This window comes from Heptranchias perlo, chromosome 24 (assembly GCF_035084215.1).
Source record: "Heptranchias perlo isolate sHepPer1 chromosome 24, sHepPer1.hap1, whole genome shotgun sequence".
Classification (NCBI taxonomy): Eukaryota; Metazoa; Chordata; class Chondrichthyes; order Hexanchiformes; family Hexanchidae; genus Heptranchias; species Heptranchias perlo.
In genome coordinates, this window is record NC_090348.1 from 34,884,499 (window position 1) to 34,903,321 (window position 18,823).

At 40.7% G+C, this 18,823-nt stretch overlaps 1 protein-coding gene across 9 annotated transcripts in view; it reads left to right on the forward strand.

Moving 5' to 3' along the window:
- frmd4a (FERM domain containing 4A) overlaps window positions 1–18,823 on the forward strand; it is a 521,753-nt gene that overhangs the window by 395,048 nt on the left and 107,882 nt on the right. For all 9 annotated transcript variants that reach the window (XM_068005053.1, XM_068005054.1, XM_068005051.1 and 6 more), the window contains one exon: window positions 17,803–17,887. In XM_068005053.1, the coding sequence (XP_067861154.1) occupies window positions 17,803–17,887 (85 nt within the window). The remainder of the gene's footprint in view (window positions 1–17,802; window positions 17,888–18,823) is intronic.

The window sequence follows — 18,823 nt, forward strand, 5'->3', positions numbered from 1 at the left end:
TCACTGCAGCATGTACACGTTGTTTACACCCACCAAGGGTGGTGGGCTGACATTATCTGTCCACAAGGCATCTCAGTTTAATTCCCTGTATGCGCTATTTTTAGCAAACTCATTAGCACATTCACATTAATTCCTGCCTGTCTGCAGATATTAACCCGTTAAAATAGCACAGACAAGAATTTATGCAGGCAGGTTTATTGAAAATAGCACAAAAATGGATTTAAATCCACAGGGGTTGGCGGATTTTTTAAACATTTTTTCTTAAATATCTAACATCTACGTTTAGCTTTTTGTGTTACTGTTCACATGGGTCTTCCCTCACGCTGCCTGAGTACTAATATCAGTAATGCCACTTTCCCATGATGGTTTGGAGACCTGTGTGCTGATAGTTGCCTACTCTCTTTTGACTATGTGATGAATTGTTCAATCAGTGGGCGCTGAAATCTTGGCAATGCATAACTGTGATAACTTGGACTAATATGTTCATTTCTAATGAAGAACTGTCCTGTTCTTAATGTGTGGACTGGAATGAGAGATTGGCTGTAGAATGAACCTCGTCAAGTTCAGCGATTACTCTTGTGCCTCAGGTCACAAGCAGAGATGACAGGTTTTTGAACTGTAATGAGTGTAATAGTTAATCTCTTTCAAAATTTAGTACATAAACACAATGACATGAACAATACCTTAGCAGTGTGAGGCTTCAAAGAATAGCAAAAAATTAGAATCATTCTTCCTCATCGCCATTTACTCTGGAATTTGATTGTGATTCATATAGATGAGAAGAGAGATTATGGTTTCACTATAGGTGAATCACATATTTCACAGTATATGTCTTCATATTGAGCCTATTATATGCCAAATGCTTGATTAAGCACTGGCAGCACACATCCACACATCTTCATAAATTCCTTTTGACTTTACTTTGATAAATCATTGTGGCAGGAATTATAGTATTTTATCTTTTCGATAGGCATTCGAGAACCTACTAAATCTGTACCTGCTAATGAAGTCGCACCAAGCTGCGTGTCCTGGGGAAATAATCCAATTAGATGACAATACACACGCTCTCTTGTCTCTGCTATCACTGCATCTCTTTTTTATTGACAAAACCCAGGGGAAGGGCAAGATACCTAATGCAAGACACCAGCCAGTTTAAAAAGAGTAGGAGAAAAGTTGAGATAAATCAAGGAGTTGTGGTTTTGAAAGTTGGTAAATTGTAGGAGGAAGAGAAAATTGAGGGAGTGAAGAGCTCCACAGTTTTGAGATCCTGACAAAGAATATCTTTCCATATAACATTTAATGGACCTTATAGTACAAAGGGGTAAGTACAGAGAGTCACATGTATTTTTTTAATGGAACAGTTCAGACTTTATTTTCCAAGGTAGTAATCCATGTGATTAGCAACCTTTTACTTTTAGTTCATTCCAACTATCTGCTTTTAAAATGCTACTTAATGTTACACATTGTGCTATCTCATAAATTCTGCAACTGAAGTGGATAGAGTGAATCGGCTTCCCCAAGTTCATTAACCACCATTTGTCGAGGTGTTTGCAAGAATATTGTCATAAATGATAGCTAAGGCAGATCTTACAAAGGAAGGCAAAGTGATAAGCGGTAACATCCACTCAGGAATAAATTATTATATCATTTCAACTTGTGCCTTTGTCAGCTTGTGATAACATTCAGTAACTTCATCAGTGTCTGATAAGGTTCAGCCTGAAACATCACAACTATTATTTATCTGGGGGTGTCTGTCAGGTACCTTCACAGTTTTACCTGGTTTATGCAGATTTTTTTTGTTTTTATATCCATTGTACTGTGTTGATTTCTAGGTTCTGTATTAATATGTGCAGCAAAGTATAGTTAATTTGAATATGATCAATAGAAAGGGGGGAGATAATTGAAAGACTAATCAAACTTAGAGAGGATAAAACCCGTGGTCTGGATGCATCCGTGCATATTAAAAGAAGTTCGGGAAGAGATAGCAGAGGCACTATTGCATATATGTAAAAATTCATTAGACAAGGGAATAGTGCCAGAGGATGGCGGACAGCTAATGTTATTCCTATATTTAAAAAGGGCGATAGAACAAGTCCAAGGAACTATAGACCAATTAGCTTAATGTCGGTGGTAGGAAAGATAATGAAATCGTTACTCAAAGATGTAATAGAAAAACATCTAGAAACTGAAAATATATTTAAAAAATTGTCAGCACGGATTTCAAAAGGGAAGGTCGTGCTTGACCAACCTTATTGAATTCTTTGAAGAAGTAACAAGAAGTGTAGATAAGGGCAAAGTAGTAGATGTAATATGTATAGTTTTCATAAGGCCTTTGATAAGATACCACATAGTAGACACATGACTATGGTCAGAGCGTGTGGAGTCAAGGGACAAGTAGCAGAATGGATAGCAAGCTGGCTACAAAACATAAAACAGAGAGTAGGGGTTAAAGGTAGTTACTCAAACTGCCAAAAGGTGGGAAGTGGTGTTCCACAAAGATCAGTGCTGGGACCACTGTTGCTCACCATATACATAAACAATTTGGACTCAGGAATCAGAAGTACAATTTCAAAATTTGCGGACGACACGAAATTGGGGGTATAGTCAATACTGAGGAGGACTGCGACAAAATACAGGGAGACATTAATAAACTTGAAGAATGGGCGTGTAATTGGCAATTGAATTTTAATATAGATAAGTGTGAGGTGGTACATTTTGTTAGAAATAATAAAGAGGCCACATATTCCTTGGAAAATAAGAATCTAAATGGGGTAAAGGAGCAGAGGGATTTAGGGGTACAGATACACAAATCACTGAAAGTAGCGACGCAGGTTAATAACATCATAAAAAAAGCAAATCAAGCACTGAGGTTCATTTCTATAGAATTGAAAAGCAGAGAAGTTATGCTAAACTTGCACAGAACCTTGGTTAGATCACACTTGGATTACTGCAAACAGTTCTGGTATCCACACTATAAAAAGGATATAGAGGCACTGGAGAAGGTGCAAATAAGATTTACCAGGATGATACCAGAAATGAGAGGTTATACCTATCAGGAAAGATTGAATAGGCTGGGGCTCTTTTTTCTAGAAAAAAGAAGATTGAGAGGTGACCTGATAGAGGTCTTTAAGATTATGAAAGGCTTTGATAGGGTAGACATAGAGAAGATGTTTTCACTTGTGGGGTAGACCAGAACTAGGGGTCATAAATATAAGATAGTCACTAACAAATCTAAAAGGGAATTCAAGAGAAACTTCTTCACCCAGAGAGTGGTAAGAATGTGGAACTCGCTACCACAAGGAGTAGTTGAGGGAACTACCATAGATGCATTTAAGGGGAAGCTGGATAAACATACAAGGGAGAAGAGAATAGAAGGATGTGTTGACAGGGTTAGATGAAGAAGGGTGAGAGAAGACTTACGTGGAGCATAAATACCGGCATGGACCTGTTAGGCCGAATGGCCTGTTTCTGTGCTGTACATTCTTTGTAATTCTTTGTATCCACTTATTGTCAGTCAGCCTAAATTGCATGCTAAACAGCAGAAGCAACGTGCTATAGACAGAGCTAAGCGATTCCATAACCAACGGATCAGATCAAAGCTCTGCAGTCCTGCCACACCCAGTCGTGAATGGTGGTGGACAATTAAACAACGAACGAGAGGAGGAGGCTCTGTAAACATCCCCGTCCTCAATGATGGCGGAGTCCAGCACGTGAGTGCAAAAGACAAGGCTGAAGCGTTTGCAACCATCTTCAGCCAGAAGTGCCGAGTGGATGATCCATCTCGGCCTCCTCCCGATATCCCCACCATCACAGAAGCCAGTCTTCAGCCAATTCGATTCACTCCACGTGATATTAAGAAACGGCTGAGTGCACTGGATACAACAAAGGCTATGGGCCCCGACAACATCCCAGCTGTAGTGCTGAAGACTTGTGCTCCAGAACTAGCTGCGCCTCTAGCCAAACTGTTCCAGTATAGCTACAACACTAGCATCTACCCGACAATGTGGAAAATTGCCCAGGTATGTCCTGTCCACAAAAAGCAGGACAAATCCAATCCGGTTAATTACCCCCCCATCAGTCTACTCTCAATCATCGGCAAAGTGATGGAAGGTGTCGTCGACAGTGCTATCAAGCGGCACTTACCAATAACCTGCTCACCGATGCTCAGTTTGGATTCCGCCAGGACCACTCGGCTCCAGACCTCATTACAGCCTTGGTCCAAACCGGGACAAAAGAGCTGAATTCCAGAGGTGAGGTGAGGGTGACTGCCCTTGACATCAAGGCAGCATTTGACCGAGTGTGGCACCAAGGAGCCCTAGTAAAATTGAAGTCGATGGGAATCGGGGAAAACTCTCCAGTGGCTGGAGTCATACCTAGCACAAAGAAAGATGGTAGTGGTTGTTGGAGGCCAATCATCTCAGCCCCAGGACATTGCTGCAGGAGTTCCTCAGGGCAGTGTCCTAGGCCCAACCATCTTCAGCTGCTTCATCAATGACCTTCCCTCCATCATAAGGTCAGAAATGGGGATGTTTGTTGAGATTGCACAGTGTTCAGTTCCATTTGCAACCCCTCAAATAATGAAGCAGTCCGTGCCTGAATGCAGCAAGACCTGGACAACATCCAGGCTTGGGCTGATAAGTGGCAAGTAACATTCGCGCCAGACAAGTGCCAGGCAATGACCATCTCCAACAAGAGAGAGTCTAACCACCTCCCCTTGACATTCAACGGCATTACCATCGCCGAATTCCCCACCATCAATATCCTGGGGGTCACCATTGACCAGAAACTTAACTGGACCAACCACATAAATATTGTGGCTACAAGAGCAGGTCAGAGGCTGGGTATTCTGCGGCAAGTGACTCACCTCCTGACTCCCCAAAGCCTTTCCACCATCTACAAGGCACAAGTCAGGAGTGTGATGGAATACTGTCCACTTGCCTGGATGAGTGCAGCTCCAACAACACTCAAGAAGCTCAACACCATCCAGGACAAAGCAGCCTGCTTGATTGGCACCTCATCGACCACCCTAAACATTCACTCCCTTCACCACCGGCACAAGGTGGCTGCAGTGTGTACCATCCACAGGATGCACTGCAGCAACTCGCCAAGGCTTCTTCGACAGCACCTCCCAAACCCACGACCTCTACCACCTAGAAGGACAAGGGCAGCAGGCACATAGGAACAACACCACCTGCACATTCCCCTCCAAGTCACACACCATCCCAACTTGGAAATATATTGCCATTCCTTCATTGTCGCTGGGTCAAAATGCTGGAACTCCCTACCTAACAGCACTGTCGAAGAATCTTCACCACAGCGGTTCAAGAAGGCGGCTCACCACCACCTTCTCAAGGGCAATTAGGGATGGGCAATAAATGCTGGCCTCGCCAGCGACACCTACATCCCATGAACGAATAAAAAAAAAGCCTAAATTAATAAACTTTATAATTTAGCCCAAGGCACACATAGATAGTGCTTTGTTGATTTTGAGTATATGAAACTGCCCTGAAATTAACAGAAAGGAACAGAGCACTATTATAATAAAAGAAAGAACTTGTGTTTATATGGTGCGTTTTGCATTCTCAGGACATGCTTCACAACCAACTGATTACTTTTAAAGTACAGTCACTGTTGTTATGTAGGCGAACACAGCAGCCAATTTGTACACAGCAAGGTCGCATAAACTGGAAATGAGATGAATAACCAGTTAATCTGATGGTGTTCATTGCAGGATGAATGTTGGCTAGGATATCAAAACCCTATATCCTGCCCTTTATCTAGTGCCAAGGATCTTTTCGGAGCACCTGAACAGGCAGATGTGGTTTCAATTTAATGTCTCATTCAAAAGACTCCAATAATGCAGCACTCCATACCTTCGATCAGACATTCATAAGTGGCAGCCTTGGCTCAGCGGTAGCACTCTCGCCTCTGAATCAGAAGTCCCACTGCAGAGACTTGAGCAAGTAATTTACGCTGCCACCTCTGTGCAGTAATGAGGGAGTGCTGCATTGTCGGAGGTGCCATCTTTCAGATAATGTATTAAACCAAGGCCCTATCTGCCCTCTCAGGTGGATTTAACAGATCCTGTGGCACTATTTGATAAAGAACAGGGGAGTTCCAGAATCCTGGCCAATGTTTATCCCTCAACCAGTACCTAAAACAGAAGGTCATGGGTTCAAGTCCCACTTCAGATAGACATCTATAGATTATCTCGGCTGACAATTCACTGCGGTACTGAGGGAGTGCCCTCTCAGGTGGATGTAAAAGATCCCATGGCACTATTTCAAAGAAGAGCAGGGGAGTACTCCCCTGTGTCCCAGCCAATATTTATTCCTCAACCAACATTAGAAAAACAGACTGTGGGACTCTGCTGTGTGCAAAATGGCTGCCGTGTTTCCTACATTACAACAGTGACTACATTTCAAAAGTATTTCATTGGCTGTAAAGCGCTTTGGGATTTCCTGAGGTAGTGAAAGGCGCTATATAAATGCAAGTCTTTCTTTTTTTCTTTTCATGGAGGAGAGGACAGGGTCGGCGTGGAGAGGGATGAAGTGGAATATTGAAATGACATCATTTCTGCCTTTGAACTATCTACTGAACCCCTGAATCCTCCCATTTGCTCCTCATCACCTTCCCTATCCACTTCCCCCATCTTCTTCCTCTCTCCTGCTTTCGCTCTCCTCCCGAAGCTGTCTGCGACATTAAGGTGCTAATTCCATAAAATAATTATAATCTATTGTTGGTGATCATCTGACATTTTGTTTTGGTGTTTATCGATTGTTAATAACCTTGTCTAATAGAAGTAATCTTTTTTTTTTAAATAGTACAAAGCACATCAAACTCAAACATGTCAAGTGGGAGAAATTGCACTCTACTATTTTTAGCAGAAATGTTGACAAGGATTTTAAACGGGGACAGCATTTTAATCTCATGTTTAAGTTTTCGCTAAATATAGCGAACAGAGCAGGATATCCCCCTTAATTACTATCTCATTAGACTCTGGAAGCCTTTTGAAAATAAAAAAACATTGTGGGCTTTGGACTGAAAAATAATCTTTACAGTTTAGCGGTTCCGGATAATTGGAAGGTTTCTGCTCCGGATTTCAAAGTTACAATCCGCATACTGTAATCGCCAGAAAAGGATTTGACTTTTCTTGTAGCTGCTGGATCATACTGTCCTTCCTCCCTGTTGTTTGCATTATTCCCTCTTTTAATCTTCTTGCTTCCTTTGATCTTCTTTGCTGTCCCGCTTTTCAGTTTTTTTTCTTCTTCTGTTTCTTTCAGGCGATAACAATTAATCACAGTCACGACTGAATTTAATGAAAAATAACATTGAGAAAACTGCTTCAGTTGAAATCTGCAAATGCAGTGCAGCCTCGTGCTCCATAACTGTTATCGGTTAATCCTGACCCAGTGGAAATTTGGACCCCACTCTTTTGATTGATAAGTCTGTAAAACTCTATTGTATTATTAGTTACTCATAAAATAAATTGGTGTCAGCCTTGGCTCAGCATTAGCACTCTCACCTCTGAGCCATTAAAGTTGTGGGTTCAAGCCCCTCTCGAGAAACTGGAGCAGCAGTGCAGTACTGAGGGAGTGCTGGGCTGTCAGAGATGCAGTCTTTTGGACGATATTAAATCAAGGCCCCACGTGCTCTCTCAGATGGACGCAAAAATATTCATGGTACTATCCAAAGAAGAGCGGGAGACATTTATCCCTCAACCAACATGACCAAAAAAAAAACAAATTATCTGGCCATTTATCTGTCATTGCGTTTGTGGGACCTTGCTGTGCGCAAATTGGCTGCCATGTTTTCCTACATTACAACAGTGGCCCACATCTTAAAAGTAATACATTGGCTGTCAAGTGCCTTAGGATGTCCGGAGGTTGTGAAAGGTGCTATATAATTGCAAGTTCTTTCTCTCATTGCAAGATTGGAACCTGTCCAAGCATTTCTAACATACCCTCATCGCTTCAACCAGTTTAAAGAGCTTTGTCAGTTTTCACCAAATTGAATAAGTGGCATCATCATATCTTACTGAACTCTTGGGCAGGTAGAGGATTATCTGTCTGGGTGACCTTCCTTCCATGAACACTGACTTGTCATAAAAATGTAAGAATTTTTAGGAAAAATAAAAGGCCGTTCACCCCAACATGTCCCTTTTTCAAAGATCAATCCCCACCTCCCTCTTTCTCAACATTATCCCCAATCTTTTCTCTCTCCAGAAATGCATCTAATTGTCTTTTGAACCCATTTATACTTCAATGACATTCATGGCATTCCCTGGTAACCTATTTAACAACTTGTCTCCTTGCACCATTTTGCTTGGGTCAATTTTATCGATTCCCTTCATAATTTTGAAAACTTCAATTAGATTACTTTGAAGTCTCTTCTTTTCCAAAGGGAACAAGATTAGCTTCCTTAGGTTTTTCTTAGAATTTAAATTCCTCCTACCTAGAATCATCTTTGTTGCTCGCTTCTGTATCCTCCCAAGGACAATTATATCCCTTCCCAGTGATCACTATCAACTTCTTTTGTTCAAAAACACTGCTCTAATTTTCACAAAATGTAAAAGAATATGATCTGGTAGCTTGCAAAATATTTCACTTTGCTGGTGGTAATCTATGCAGATTTTAATGTTTGCAAATGCTTCTCCTTATGTGATAGACATCTGGCAGGTTCAGATGTTTTATGTATTAGTCATTATTGGGGGCAGGTTTGCTCTTCCAGGCATTGTTCGGTTGTGGGGAAGGGCTTGGGGAAGGTGATGAGTTTCCTACATTACAACAGTGACTACACTTCCAAAGTACTTCATTGGCTGCAACGTGCTTTGGGACGTCCTGCGGCCATGAAAAGCATTATTTAAATGCAAGTATTTCTTTTTTCTTTCTTTATGTCTAATGTACGAACTTGGGAGGAAGTGCCAGCAACCCAACAGTACTCAGCTGTAGAACGTTAAATGTTAATATTTTTAAAAATTGGAACCCAACAGTTGTTATTAGGAACTGATATATAGAAGCCCAGAGAGTTATTTTATAGAGAAAAAAAATAAATTATACAAAACTGCCATTTTTTTCCTGGTCGATTTAGGCATTTTTGGAGGAAGAATGTGGCTCAGATGTGGTAAAATGTATTTTCTAGGTAGTTTTAGGGGCATGCTCTCACAGAACATTTTGATTTTTGACTTTTTTTTGTTCATTTTCCAAATATCTCATCACCCATTTAACATGTTTGTGCATGTCCTTATTTTCATCCCAGTGAACCCCTCCACTTTCTCCTTTCAGAATGTATCTTTGATCACCTAATGCAAAGGTTATCAGATTGCAAAGCATGGTATCACAAATAGCAGTAGGATTAATGACCAGTTCATCTGTTATTATTGGTGATGGTTGAGAAAGAAATATTGGCCAGGACACTGGGAGAACTCCCTTCTGTTCTTCGAATATTGTTGGGATCTTTCATGTCCACCTGAGCAGGCAGAAAGGACTTGAATTCGATGTCTCATCTGAAATATTGCACCGCTGACAATGTAGCACACCCTTAGTACTGCACTCAAGTGTCAGCCTAGATTATGTGCTCAAGTCCTATAATGGGGCTTGAACCCAAAAATTTCTGATTCAGGAGTGAATGCTACCACTGCCCCAAAATCATAAATACAGGTATAGCGAACATGTTATCCACAGAGGAACCCCCATCAAGCTTAAAACGTATTTAATTAGTTTGCCTACATAACACCACTCCAAAAGTATTTCATTGTGTGAAGTCCTTTGAGACCTATTAAGGTGCTGTATAAATGGATGTAATTACTTTATTTTTCAGTCAGTGGCCAATTAACTGCCAGGAGTTAACTAAAACAGGGACCGAGTGAAACATACTTTGGTTCAACTGTATCCTGGAGAACTGTGGCTGCTACAAACTCAGCTGAATTGGAATTCTTGATACGTGGTATAACTGCTATACACTCACTGCAAACTCTGTCAAACCAGAATATGTGAAAGCCAGTATTTGATGCAGGTTGCTGTCCAGCTTGCCCTGTCACCCACTGTGTTATATTTCCAGTCCAGGTTCTATTCTGAGATGTTCCCCAGAATGCATTACAATTTGACCTAATAAAGTTATCAAAGTGATGATGCCATTAACCCCACTTCAAACCTACGATTCCCAAAACAAGCTGACTTTTATGGGGCCAGGACGAACAGGGGCTAGAAACACTGAGCATTTGCACAAAGCACGGACGATAGACATCTATGTGTCATCTACCTGTTGTCTTTGTTGATTTAAGCTGCGTTCCATAGGGTGATCACTGAGCTCTCTGAAAGCAATGGAAATAACTAAGAGTATTTTCACCCTACATTACTTGCTCTGTGATAACAATGAAAGCTGTATTCAGGTTATTGAAAAAATACCTGAATGGTTTGTCATCCAGTCAGGGTCTGACAAGGTTGTATTATGGCTCTTAACCTTTTTGAAATGGTCATTCATCAAATTCTTCAGGAATTCAAAGAGCCAAAGTAGGATTTACTATAAAAACTCATAATGTCACATTTGAATTCCAGGGTCATGTTGCTATCTTAACTAACTCCAGGGGTGATCTGGAAAATGCATTAACAGGCCTCGACTAGAAAATGAAGGAAACCGACCAGCAAATCTTTTTTTTTGCAATACTTTTATAGACAGCGTATCTCTGAACTTTCCTCTTGTGTTCCTTTGAAGCTCCACATCCCCTTTTCCGGACGCTCTTCTCCATTCCTCCAGCCTCAATGTGAAATTAAAGCTCATTACACTGTCTCCTGCCCAAACTTATTCTTTCTCAGGGCCTCAAAACTGTGGAATTCCTCTCCTTCCTCAATCTTCCCTTCCTCGTACAATTGATGGGCTTTTAAAACTCAAGCTTGGTGTCACCTAATCGATACTCTTAACTTATCTTGATTTCACTATTATTGATTCTGACCTCAATGGCATCCTGAGCTAAGGACTTTGGCCCTTCATCTTGGCTTCTAAATAAAATCAACCGGACAAAGGTAAAAGCTATAAACAGTCCTTTCAGCTGTATAACAGCTGACAGTGAGGAGATTAATCAGCAGCTTCCCTTACCACATATTGATTACTTGCCCTGAAGTGAAGGTGCAAACTGGGACATTAATCCACAAAGTAACTAAAACAGCCATTCTCATTGATTTGACAGATATGCAATGAATGTCCACTTGTTAGAGGTGAAACTGTTTATATTCCCACATTCCCACATATATTTTCTCTCCTCCCTCCAGAAGATGACAACTTGAGCTGGGATACGGTTCCACATTTACGGGCCGCCCACCAGTACTTTACACAGATTACCATTTTATATGTTTCAGTCACGACAATGCACGTTGACAGACTACAAGGACTTGCCTTAGAAAGTTACTGTTCTAATAACCAACTTTCTGCTTTATTGTCCAAGAGTGACTTTGATGTTAAGCAAATGGATGATTACCCCCCACAGTATGTAAAGTATCCATCTATGTTTCTGAGACCACCTACTCATCCATAGTTTCCCAATGTACTGCAGTGGCTGGGCCAGAACACATTTGGATTTGGATCAGGTGGGCTACCTGAGTGTTGTAGAGTTGCATTGAGTTTGAGCTTGATCATGGCATTTTTTAACATATATTACATGGTTTCCTTGAAATATGCATAACACAAAAATATATGTTTGAGAAAAATTTTTGTGAAAATATTTTGATTACATGGAGTTGTGTGACAAGCTACGGCAATCACAATGCATAAATGCCTTTTCTCCTTATAACTTAATCCTCCGAAGGTTTTGTTTACAGTTCAATTTGTGTTTGACAGGTTCGGGTTTAAATGTCATATTTGTAAATAGATCTTCAGCAACACTGTACTGAACAAAGGCGATCTGAGCTGGTGAGAGGATTAAAAAAGGCACAATTTTGGCCTGGATTAAGTAGTCAGAAGGGAAAGAGTTCCATTGTACTCGTGTGATGAGGTGTTCACCTCCAACATTCTCTCTCCCTAGTCCCTAGTTTGTCATTCCCCCCTCTCTGGTTACAAGACTGTCATTCATCTCTCTCTCTCTCTCTCTCTCTCCTATCTTTGCTTCCTAATCTCCCATGCTTCTGTCTCTGAATTCCAGACTCCTGCTCACTCCCCATGTTGGAGCAGCAGCAGCAAACGGAACAGTCTGTTCATTAAGATCAAACTCCCCCCTTTCTGTGGAGCGCCCAGTAAATCATTGCTGCTCCCTAGAGGATGGAAAATTGAATTATTAATGAGCAGCTGGACTGCTCCACGCACAGCCACTGCTTCGCACCAACACAATTGGGAAACAGGAAACTGGGAGCCAGAGAGAGGTGATTGACAGACTGGAATTGAGAGAGAGGAGAGTAGGGAACTAAGATGCAGAGAGAGGTGATTGGGGAATCTGGCACTGGAGAATACAGAAAAACAAGAGGACGAGTTTTCATGTGGAAGTCTTCCCCTGATCTGAATCCTACTTCCTATAAGAGGAAATCTTGCTGCAAGTCCATTACTAAATCCTCTCTGAGCACAGTCAGCCACAGACACCAGAAAAACCCATAGACGAAGTTCAGAGGCACTACTGTTCAGGCACAGAGTAAGGTGAAAGGATTAGCACCCATTTTTCACCTGTGTTTTGCCCAAATCCAGAAACTGTTTGGGGACAGGGTAGAGGAGAATCCACCCCGCAGTCATTATGTAAAGTGTCAGCCTTGGCTCAGTTGGTAGCACTCTCACCTCTGAGTCAGAAGGTTGTGCGTTCAAGTCCCACTCCAGAGACTTGAGCATGTAATCCAAGCTGACCAATGCAGTACTGAAGGCACGTCTATCAGATGAGACGTTAAACCCAGGCCCCGTCTGCCCTCTCGGGTGGACGTAATAGATCCCATGGCACTATTTCGAAGAAGTGGAGGGGAGTTCTCCCTGGTGTCCTGGCCAATATTTATCCATCAACCAACTTCACTAAAAACAGATTATCCCGGACAATATCTCACTGCTGGACCTTGCTGTGCCAAATTGGCTGCCGCATTTCCTACATTACAACAGTGACTACACTTCAAAAAGTATTTCATTGGCTGTAAAGTGCTTTGGGACGTCCTGAGGTCATGAAAGGCGCTATATAAATGCAAATCTTTCTTAAGCAAATACGGGAGCCAATTTATGCACAACAAGGTCCCACGATCAGCAAATGAATGAATGGCCAGGTCATCTGTTTTTTGTGGTATTGGTTGAGTGAGGGTTACTGGTCAGCACACGAGAAGAACTCCCTGCTCTTTTTCAAATAATGCCATGGAATCTTTTGCATCTCCTCTAAAATTCTGCAACTCCCTTTGTACTGCACCAAACTGTCAGTCAGGATTATGTACTGGAAATACACTTGTCATGGTGGATTTGTTTTGCTTGTAGGAAATTTACATCATAAAACCTAAAGTTATCCCATTTTAAATTTCATGCAAATACTCTAATTATTTTTTGTTTACCACAGTAAATGAAACTTCGAAAGAAAGTGCAGATTCCAGTTGACACAATTCTCCTTGCTATGAATTTTTAATGATTACAGGTGTATGGACTTTAAAATGGATTGGGAGACTGAAATGAGAAAACATAGCTATCTGTACCAATCTGAACTAACCTTAATTACTCAATAACTGTTAACTAAAATGACTATAAAACACTACATATAAAAATGGGCAGTTTGAATACACAAACAGGAAAGGATTAACCTCAAAGATCTCGAATCAGTCAAATCCTGACAGAATCAGTAACATTTCTACCCTAAGAGAAAGTTTGCTTTAAGAGATAAGGAACCTAATCGGATCAAACTCACTGAAGCCAAAGAGAGACTTGTGTTTGTTCAGCACTTTATCAGACCTCTCAGAAACATCTGTAGGCACTTCAAAATCACCAGAAAATTTGAAAATAATTGATCATTCCTGAAGTTCTCTGAAAAAGAGCTTTATTTACATGATAAACATTCTGCAAATAAGATTCTATTGAGCTGTTATGTTGACCTGGAAGGAGCTTAGTTTCTGCTCAATTTAGAAGTGAACATTTGATAATATAATGATTTTGTAGTATGCTGCGCCCTCTGGTGTACATTAATGGGAACTAAGACCTGTGGGTGTTGAGTAGAATTAAACAGCAAGGGGGGTGATTTTAAACCCCAAGAACAGGTGGATTGGGGTTGAGTGGGAGTTGAAAATAGTTGTTTTTTGAGTCGCGACCACAACCCGGCTTTATTTCTGGGTTTAACGTCGGCGCGTAAAAGTACAGGCTTCGCACTGGGAATGCAAAGTCTGAAAATTTTGCGGTTGCGACCCAAAAAAACCAACTATTTTCAACTCCCACCCGCCCCCAACCCACCTGTTCTTTGGGTATAAGATCACCACCCCCCTCCCCCATGTGTCAGAGGTCATACACATGTAATTACACTACAACAAGAAGTTATATTTATATAGCACTTTACAAGGAGGAAGAGACGTATGCCTCAAAACCATTATGACAACTATGTACGGTTCTCTCCTCCTTAACTACTTTGGCCAGTGATGTGTGGGGAGGCGGGTGGTGGGTGTCACTGTTTCAGCTTCAGTGTTCTTCTAGTGTTTCTTTCTGTCTATGAATTAAGCTTTTAAGTGCTTCCCAAATATACTTATCATGTGTTAAGAAGATTTTAAGGTCTGCTACAAGAAGCATGCATTTGAGGTTAGAAGCAATACTTTTTTGAATGATTTCTAATTGCAAATAATTAAAATGTTAATTAATAGCATATACTTATATTTTCTTTGGTGACAGTTTAGCAATAGAATTTTGCAGAAGAACTTGTTTTAAATTTATACACAGGGAAAATGTACACTGGTAAACCCTCTAACATTTTTTAAAGTTCACAGTGCAATTTAAGATCTTTGCATGGACTTTTACAGATTGATCGAATGAAGTACATCTTAACTTTGGTTGAATTATCTCAGTTGGTTTAGGAGATATAGTCAAACTTCATTGTTACGAACTTATGGTAGCTGATGAATTTGTTTGTACCAGTCAGAAGTTCATCTCACTGAAGATTCAGCTGCACTCCCAACATCAGTGTTGGAACCAGGATCAGGAAGAAAGTTTGTTCTAATGAGAAGTGTGGAATGGCAAAGTTTGTCACAATAATGATTAGCTGTGGTACAAGAAGTAAATTATAAGAAGGCCAAGGGATAGCTTGCTGCAAAAGTGCCAAAAATAACACGGGGCAGTTACAGAGACCAGAATCAGGCTTGGGTATAGGTGTTTCAGTGCCTCTCTTCTTCGTGCATTGCTTTGTTTCCTGCATCGCACTCCAATCCGATCATTGTCTTCTGATTGAGCTCGTTGTATCAGCTCAGCTACCGAGGCTGCAAACTGAGCACACTGATGCTGATGCTGCACTCACTCTTTTACTCTACATGTCAGGTTGTACACATCAGTGTCTCGAGATGTTCTTTGCCTTCGCGATCACTTGGCCAGATATGTCTGATGGTGCCAAAATAAATTACTACCAGCCTCCAGAACTTTAGAAGCTACCAGACAGCAACTGAGAAATTTGCAAGATCTGTCACAGGATGTCATACTGCAACAAATCAGTTGCCCTAGTTGTAAGACAGATGACTTTGCATAATATAAGAGCAAAATTTGAATAGCTTAGAACTTCATCTTGAGCCCAGGATTTGTAATTGGCATCCGATTGTACTACATATAAAAATGTTTATTTTGGTTTATCAGGTTATTTGTACTATTTCGCTACTGTGTAGGAGCGCTGAGATATATTTTTCTCCATTCACTAATGTTAGATTTTTTTTTTAGATCAGCACGAGCATAAAATGAGGAGACATGTTTTTAGACTGTGCTGAATTTTGCATTAGTGAACAGAAGAGCCTATATCTTGGAGGAACATAATGGTGTGAGTGATAGGAGGGCAAAATATTTTTCACAAGGCTCCCTGAATTCTTCACTGTATAATTGTAATGTGTTTACCAGGAGAATCACTACGCATGGAGTTTAGACAGCGAAAGAAATCCTGTTAAATATTATGGGACTAATTCTGTAATCCCACAGGAAGCCATGCTCACAGTAACCGTGGGTCAGAGAATCGGGGCTAGAATGTCGTAGGCGTAACTCTGATCTGCACTCCCTTTGAGCACACCTTCCCTGATAAGGTTGCAGAATCCCCTCTAGTATCATCAGCAGGAATTGCTGAGGCAGCTGAAAAATAAATAGTGGGGATGCTGTGTGCGGTCTGAACCAAGCTGAGAATAATTGATGGGAAGTTGAATCTAAAAGCTGTCAGTTGTATGATCAACATTGCCATATGTGAAGCAGCTGGTCATTCACAGTTTGGTCATTCCTGCTCTATAATTGTCAGTATTTGACACTCGTTTTACCAATGTTTATGTTTGTGAATGTTTATAGAGTTCTCCCTACTGTTATAAGTATCACGTGACATTTTTACGATGTTAATAAAAATCCCACCACAAATGTTGGAGATTATATATATATGTTGGAAATATTATATTATATACACAAATATACACACGTATAAAATATGTTTTGAGACATGTCCATCATACTTCAGATAACACACTTAAGATGTCACATTTTGTATAAAACACGAATAAATCACAACTCAACATCCTTCAATGAAAAATTAAGGAACGGCAGTCATTAGCCCGCAGTGGACCTCAGGGTGTGGCTAACAACAATTAGCCTATAATTGACCTCAGGGTGTGCCTATTTACAGCAATTAGACCTTGTGACCTTAAAGGAAATAGCATGCATCTATATAGCACCTTACCACATCTTCAGGATTCCCTAAAATGCTTTACAACCCGTGGCTTGCTTTTGAAGTTTCAACTACTGTAATATGGGCAAATGCAGCAGCCGATTTGCGGAGAACAAGCTCCCACAAACAGCCAATGAGTAAACTACCAGATAATCTCTTTTTGATGGTGCTGGTTGAGGGATGAATGTTGGCCAAGACTGTTAAAGAGACTGGAGCAGCAGAATAATAATGGTATAATGCTCCTGTCCTTATAAAAACAATCTATCCTCCAACTGACTGCGAGCAAGGTCACGGGAGATCTGCTGGTCTGAAATAAAAACAGAAACTACAGGTCAGACAGCCTGTATGAGAACAACCTTTCAGGCGTAACCATTCAGCAAAACATCTGTTACATCCAAAATAAGAGCTGTCGGTCCTCTTTCAGATGCCGGTTGAGCAGCAGTTTCCATTATTGTAACAGTTTATGACATTACCAAGGAATTCCACTACAAGCTGATAAGTAACAAGTTAGGTCACAGTGACGTTGTATTACGCTCAGCTAAAAAAAAATGGTTCAAATTATGCTGTACAAAAAGGGATGGGCTTATTGAGCCTAACAGCTGTCTGTTCTCAGGGATGTACATGATATTGATAAACGCACATTAGACTGATTAAACGGGCATTATAGCTATAGTTGTAAATATTCATTTATTTTTCAACAAAATACAATCCTAATTGGGACTCTCGTCAGTTTTAGACATCCGCAGTTGTCTCTCCTGTTCTCCTTGCGTATTTCTGGTTCAATTGAGATGTCTTTAATCAAAAGCTGAGGATGTAAGTCAGTCGATCAGTCACTCTGACTTCAATAACCAAAGACAGTCTAATTCAATTATCGAGAAATCTTTAAAAATGGAAAGCACAATATTTAATAAAGATTTAATAAAAGATTTTGAAAGAAGAAAGGATCATTTCTTCATAATGTTTATGCTGAGCTCTTAATTCTTTTGCAGGTTCTACATCGAAAGCATAGCTTATTTGAAGGACAATGCCACCATAGAGCTTTTCTTCCTAAATGCAAAGTCTTGTATCTACAAGGTAAGAATGTGTTCCAGCACAAACGTTTGTGACAATTTTTGTTATAATGTTGACCTACCTAGGTGAAGGCACATGCTGGAGGACCCCCAGAACTTGAAGAGAGTACAAAAGAAGACGATTAGTGATTAGGTGACATCAAGCTTGGGTTTTAAAGCAGGTAGACTGTGGGCGGTAGGAGAAACTAAGGGCAGTAAGGAGATACAGAGTTTTGAGGTCTGGGAAGGAATGAGTCAGAGTATATGGGAGTCACAAAGGGTAGTGGAAATCTGGAACTCTTTCTCCCAAAAAGCTGTTGAGGCTAGGTCAATTGAAAATTTCAGAACTGAGATTGATAGATCTTTGTTAGGCAAGAAGGGTATTAAGGGTTACGGAACCAAGGCAGTTAGATGGAGTTGAGGTACAGATCAGCCATGATCTAATTAGATGGTGGAACAGGCTGGAGGGGCTGAATGGCCTACTCCTGTTCCTATGTTGTTCCTGATGAGTTTTGATTTCAGCACAGTGAGGAAAAGCACTTAGGGTGGCGTATTTGGTGATTAGGAGAAGAATAGGAAGTTCAGAGGAGTGACACCGTTGTAACAAATGGAAGTAGTAATCGCAATGATTTAATTCTAATTGCAGAATATTCAGAAATACATTTTACCCTCACAAAAAAATCCACCTGTTTTATCAACTTGCCGTGGTAATGGACAGCACCATAAATTGGTGTTCCTGCACTCTGCACCACAGTGTAGTAAGATCTAACCCTGTGTCAGTGAATCAGCATATGGCACCTTCCTGCTGCTGGACACAGTCATCAGATGGAGAAGCTTAGTGGATGTAAAGTGATTCTTCAGTGAGAGAACGAGCTTGACCACAGATCATCCTAAAATAAAGTTGCACATCTCCTGATTCCCAGTTGCAGAACAGCATTGGTATAGAGTTGGAAGCAGATAG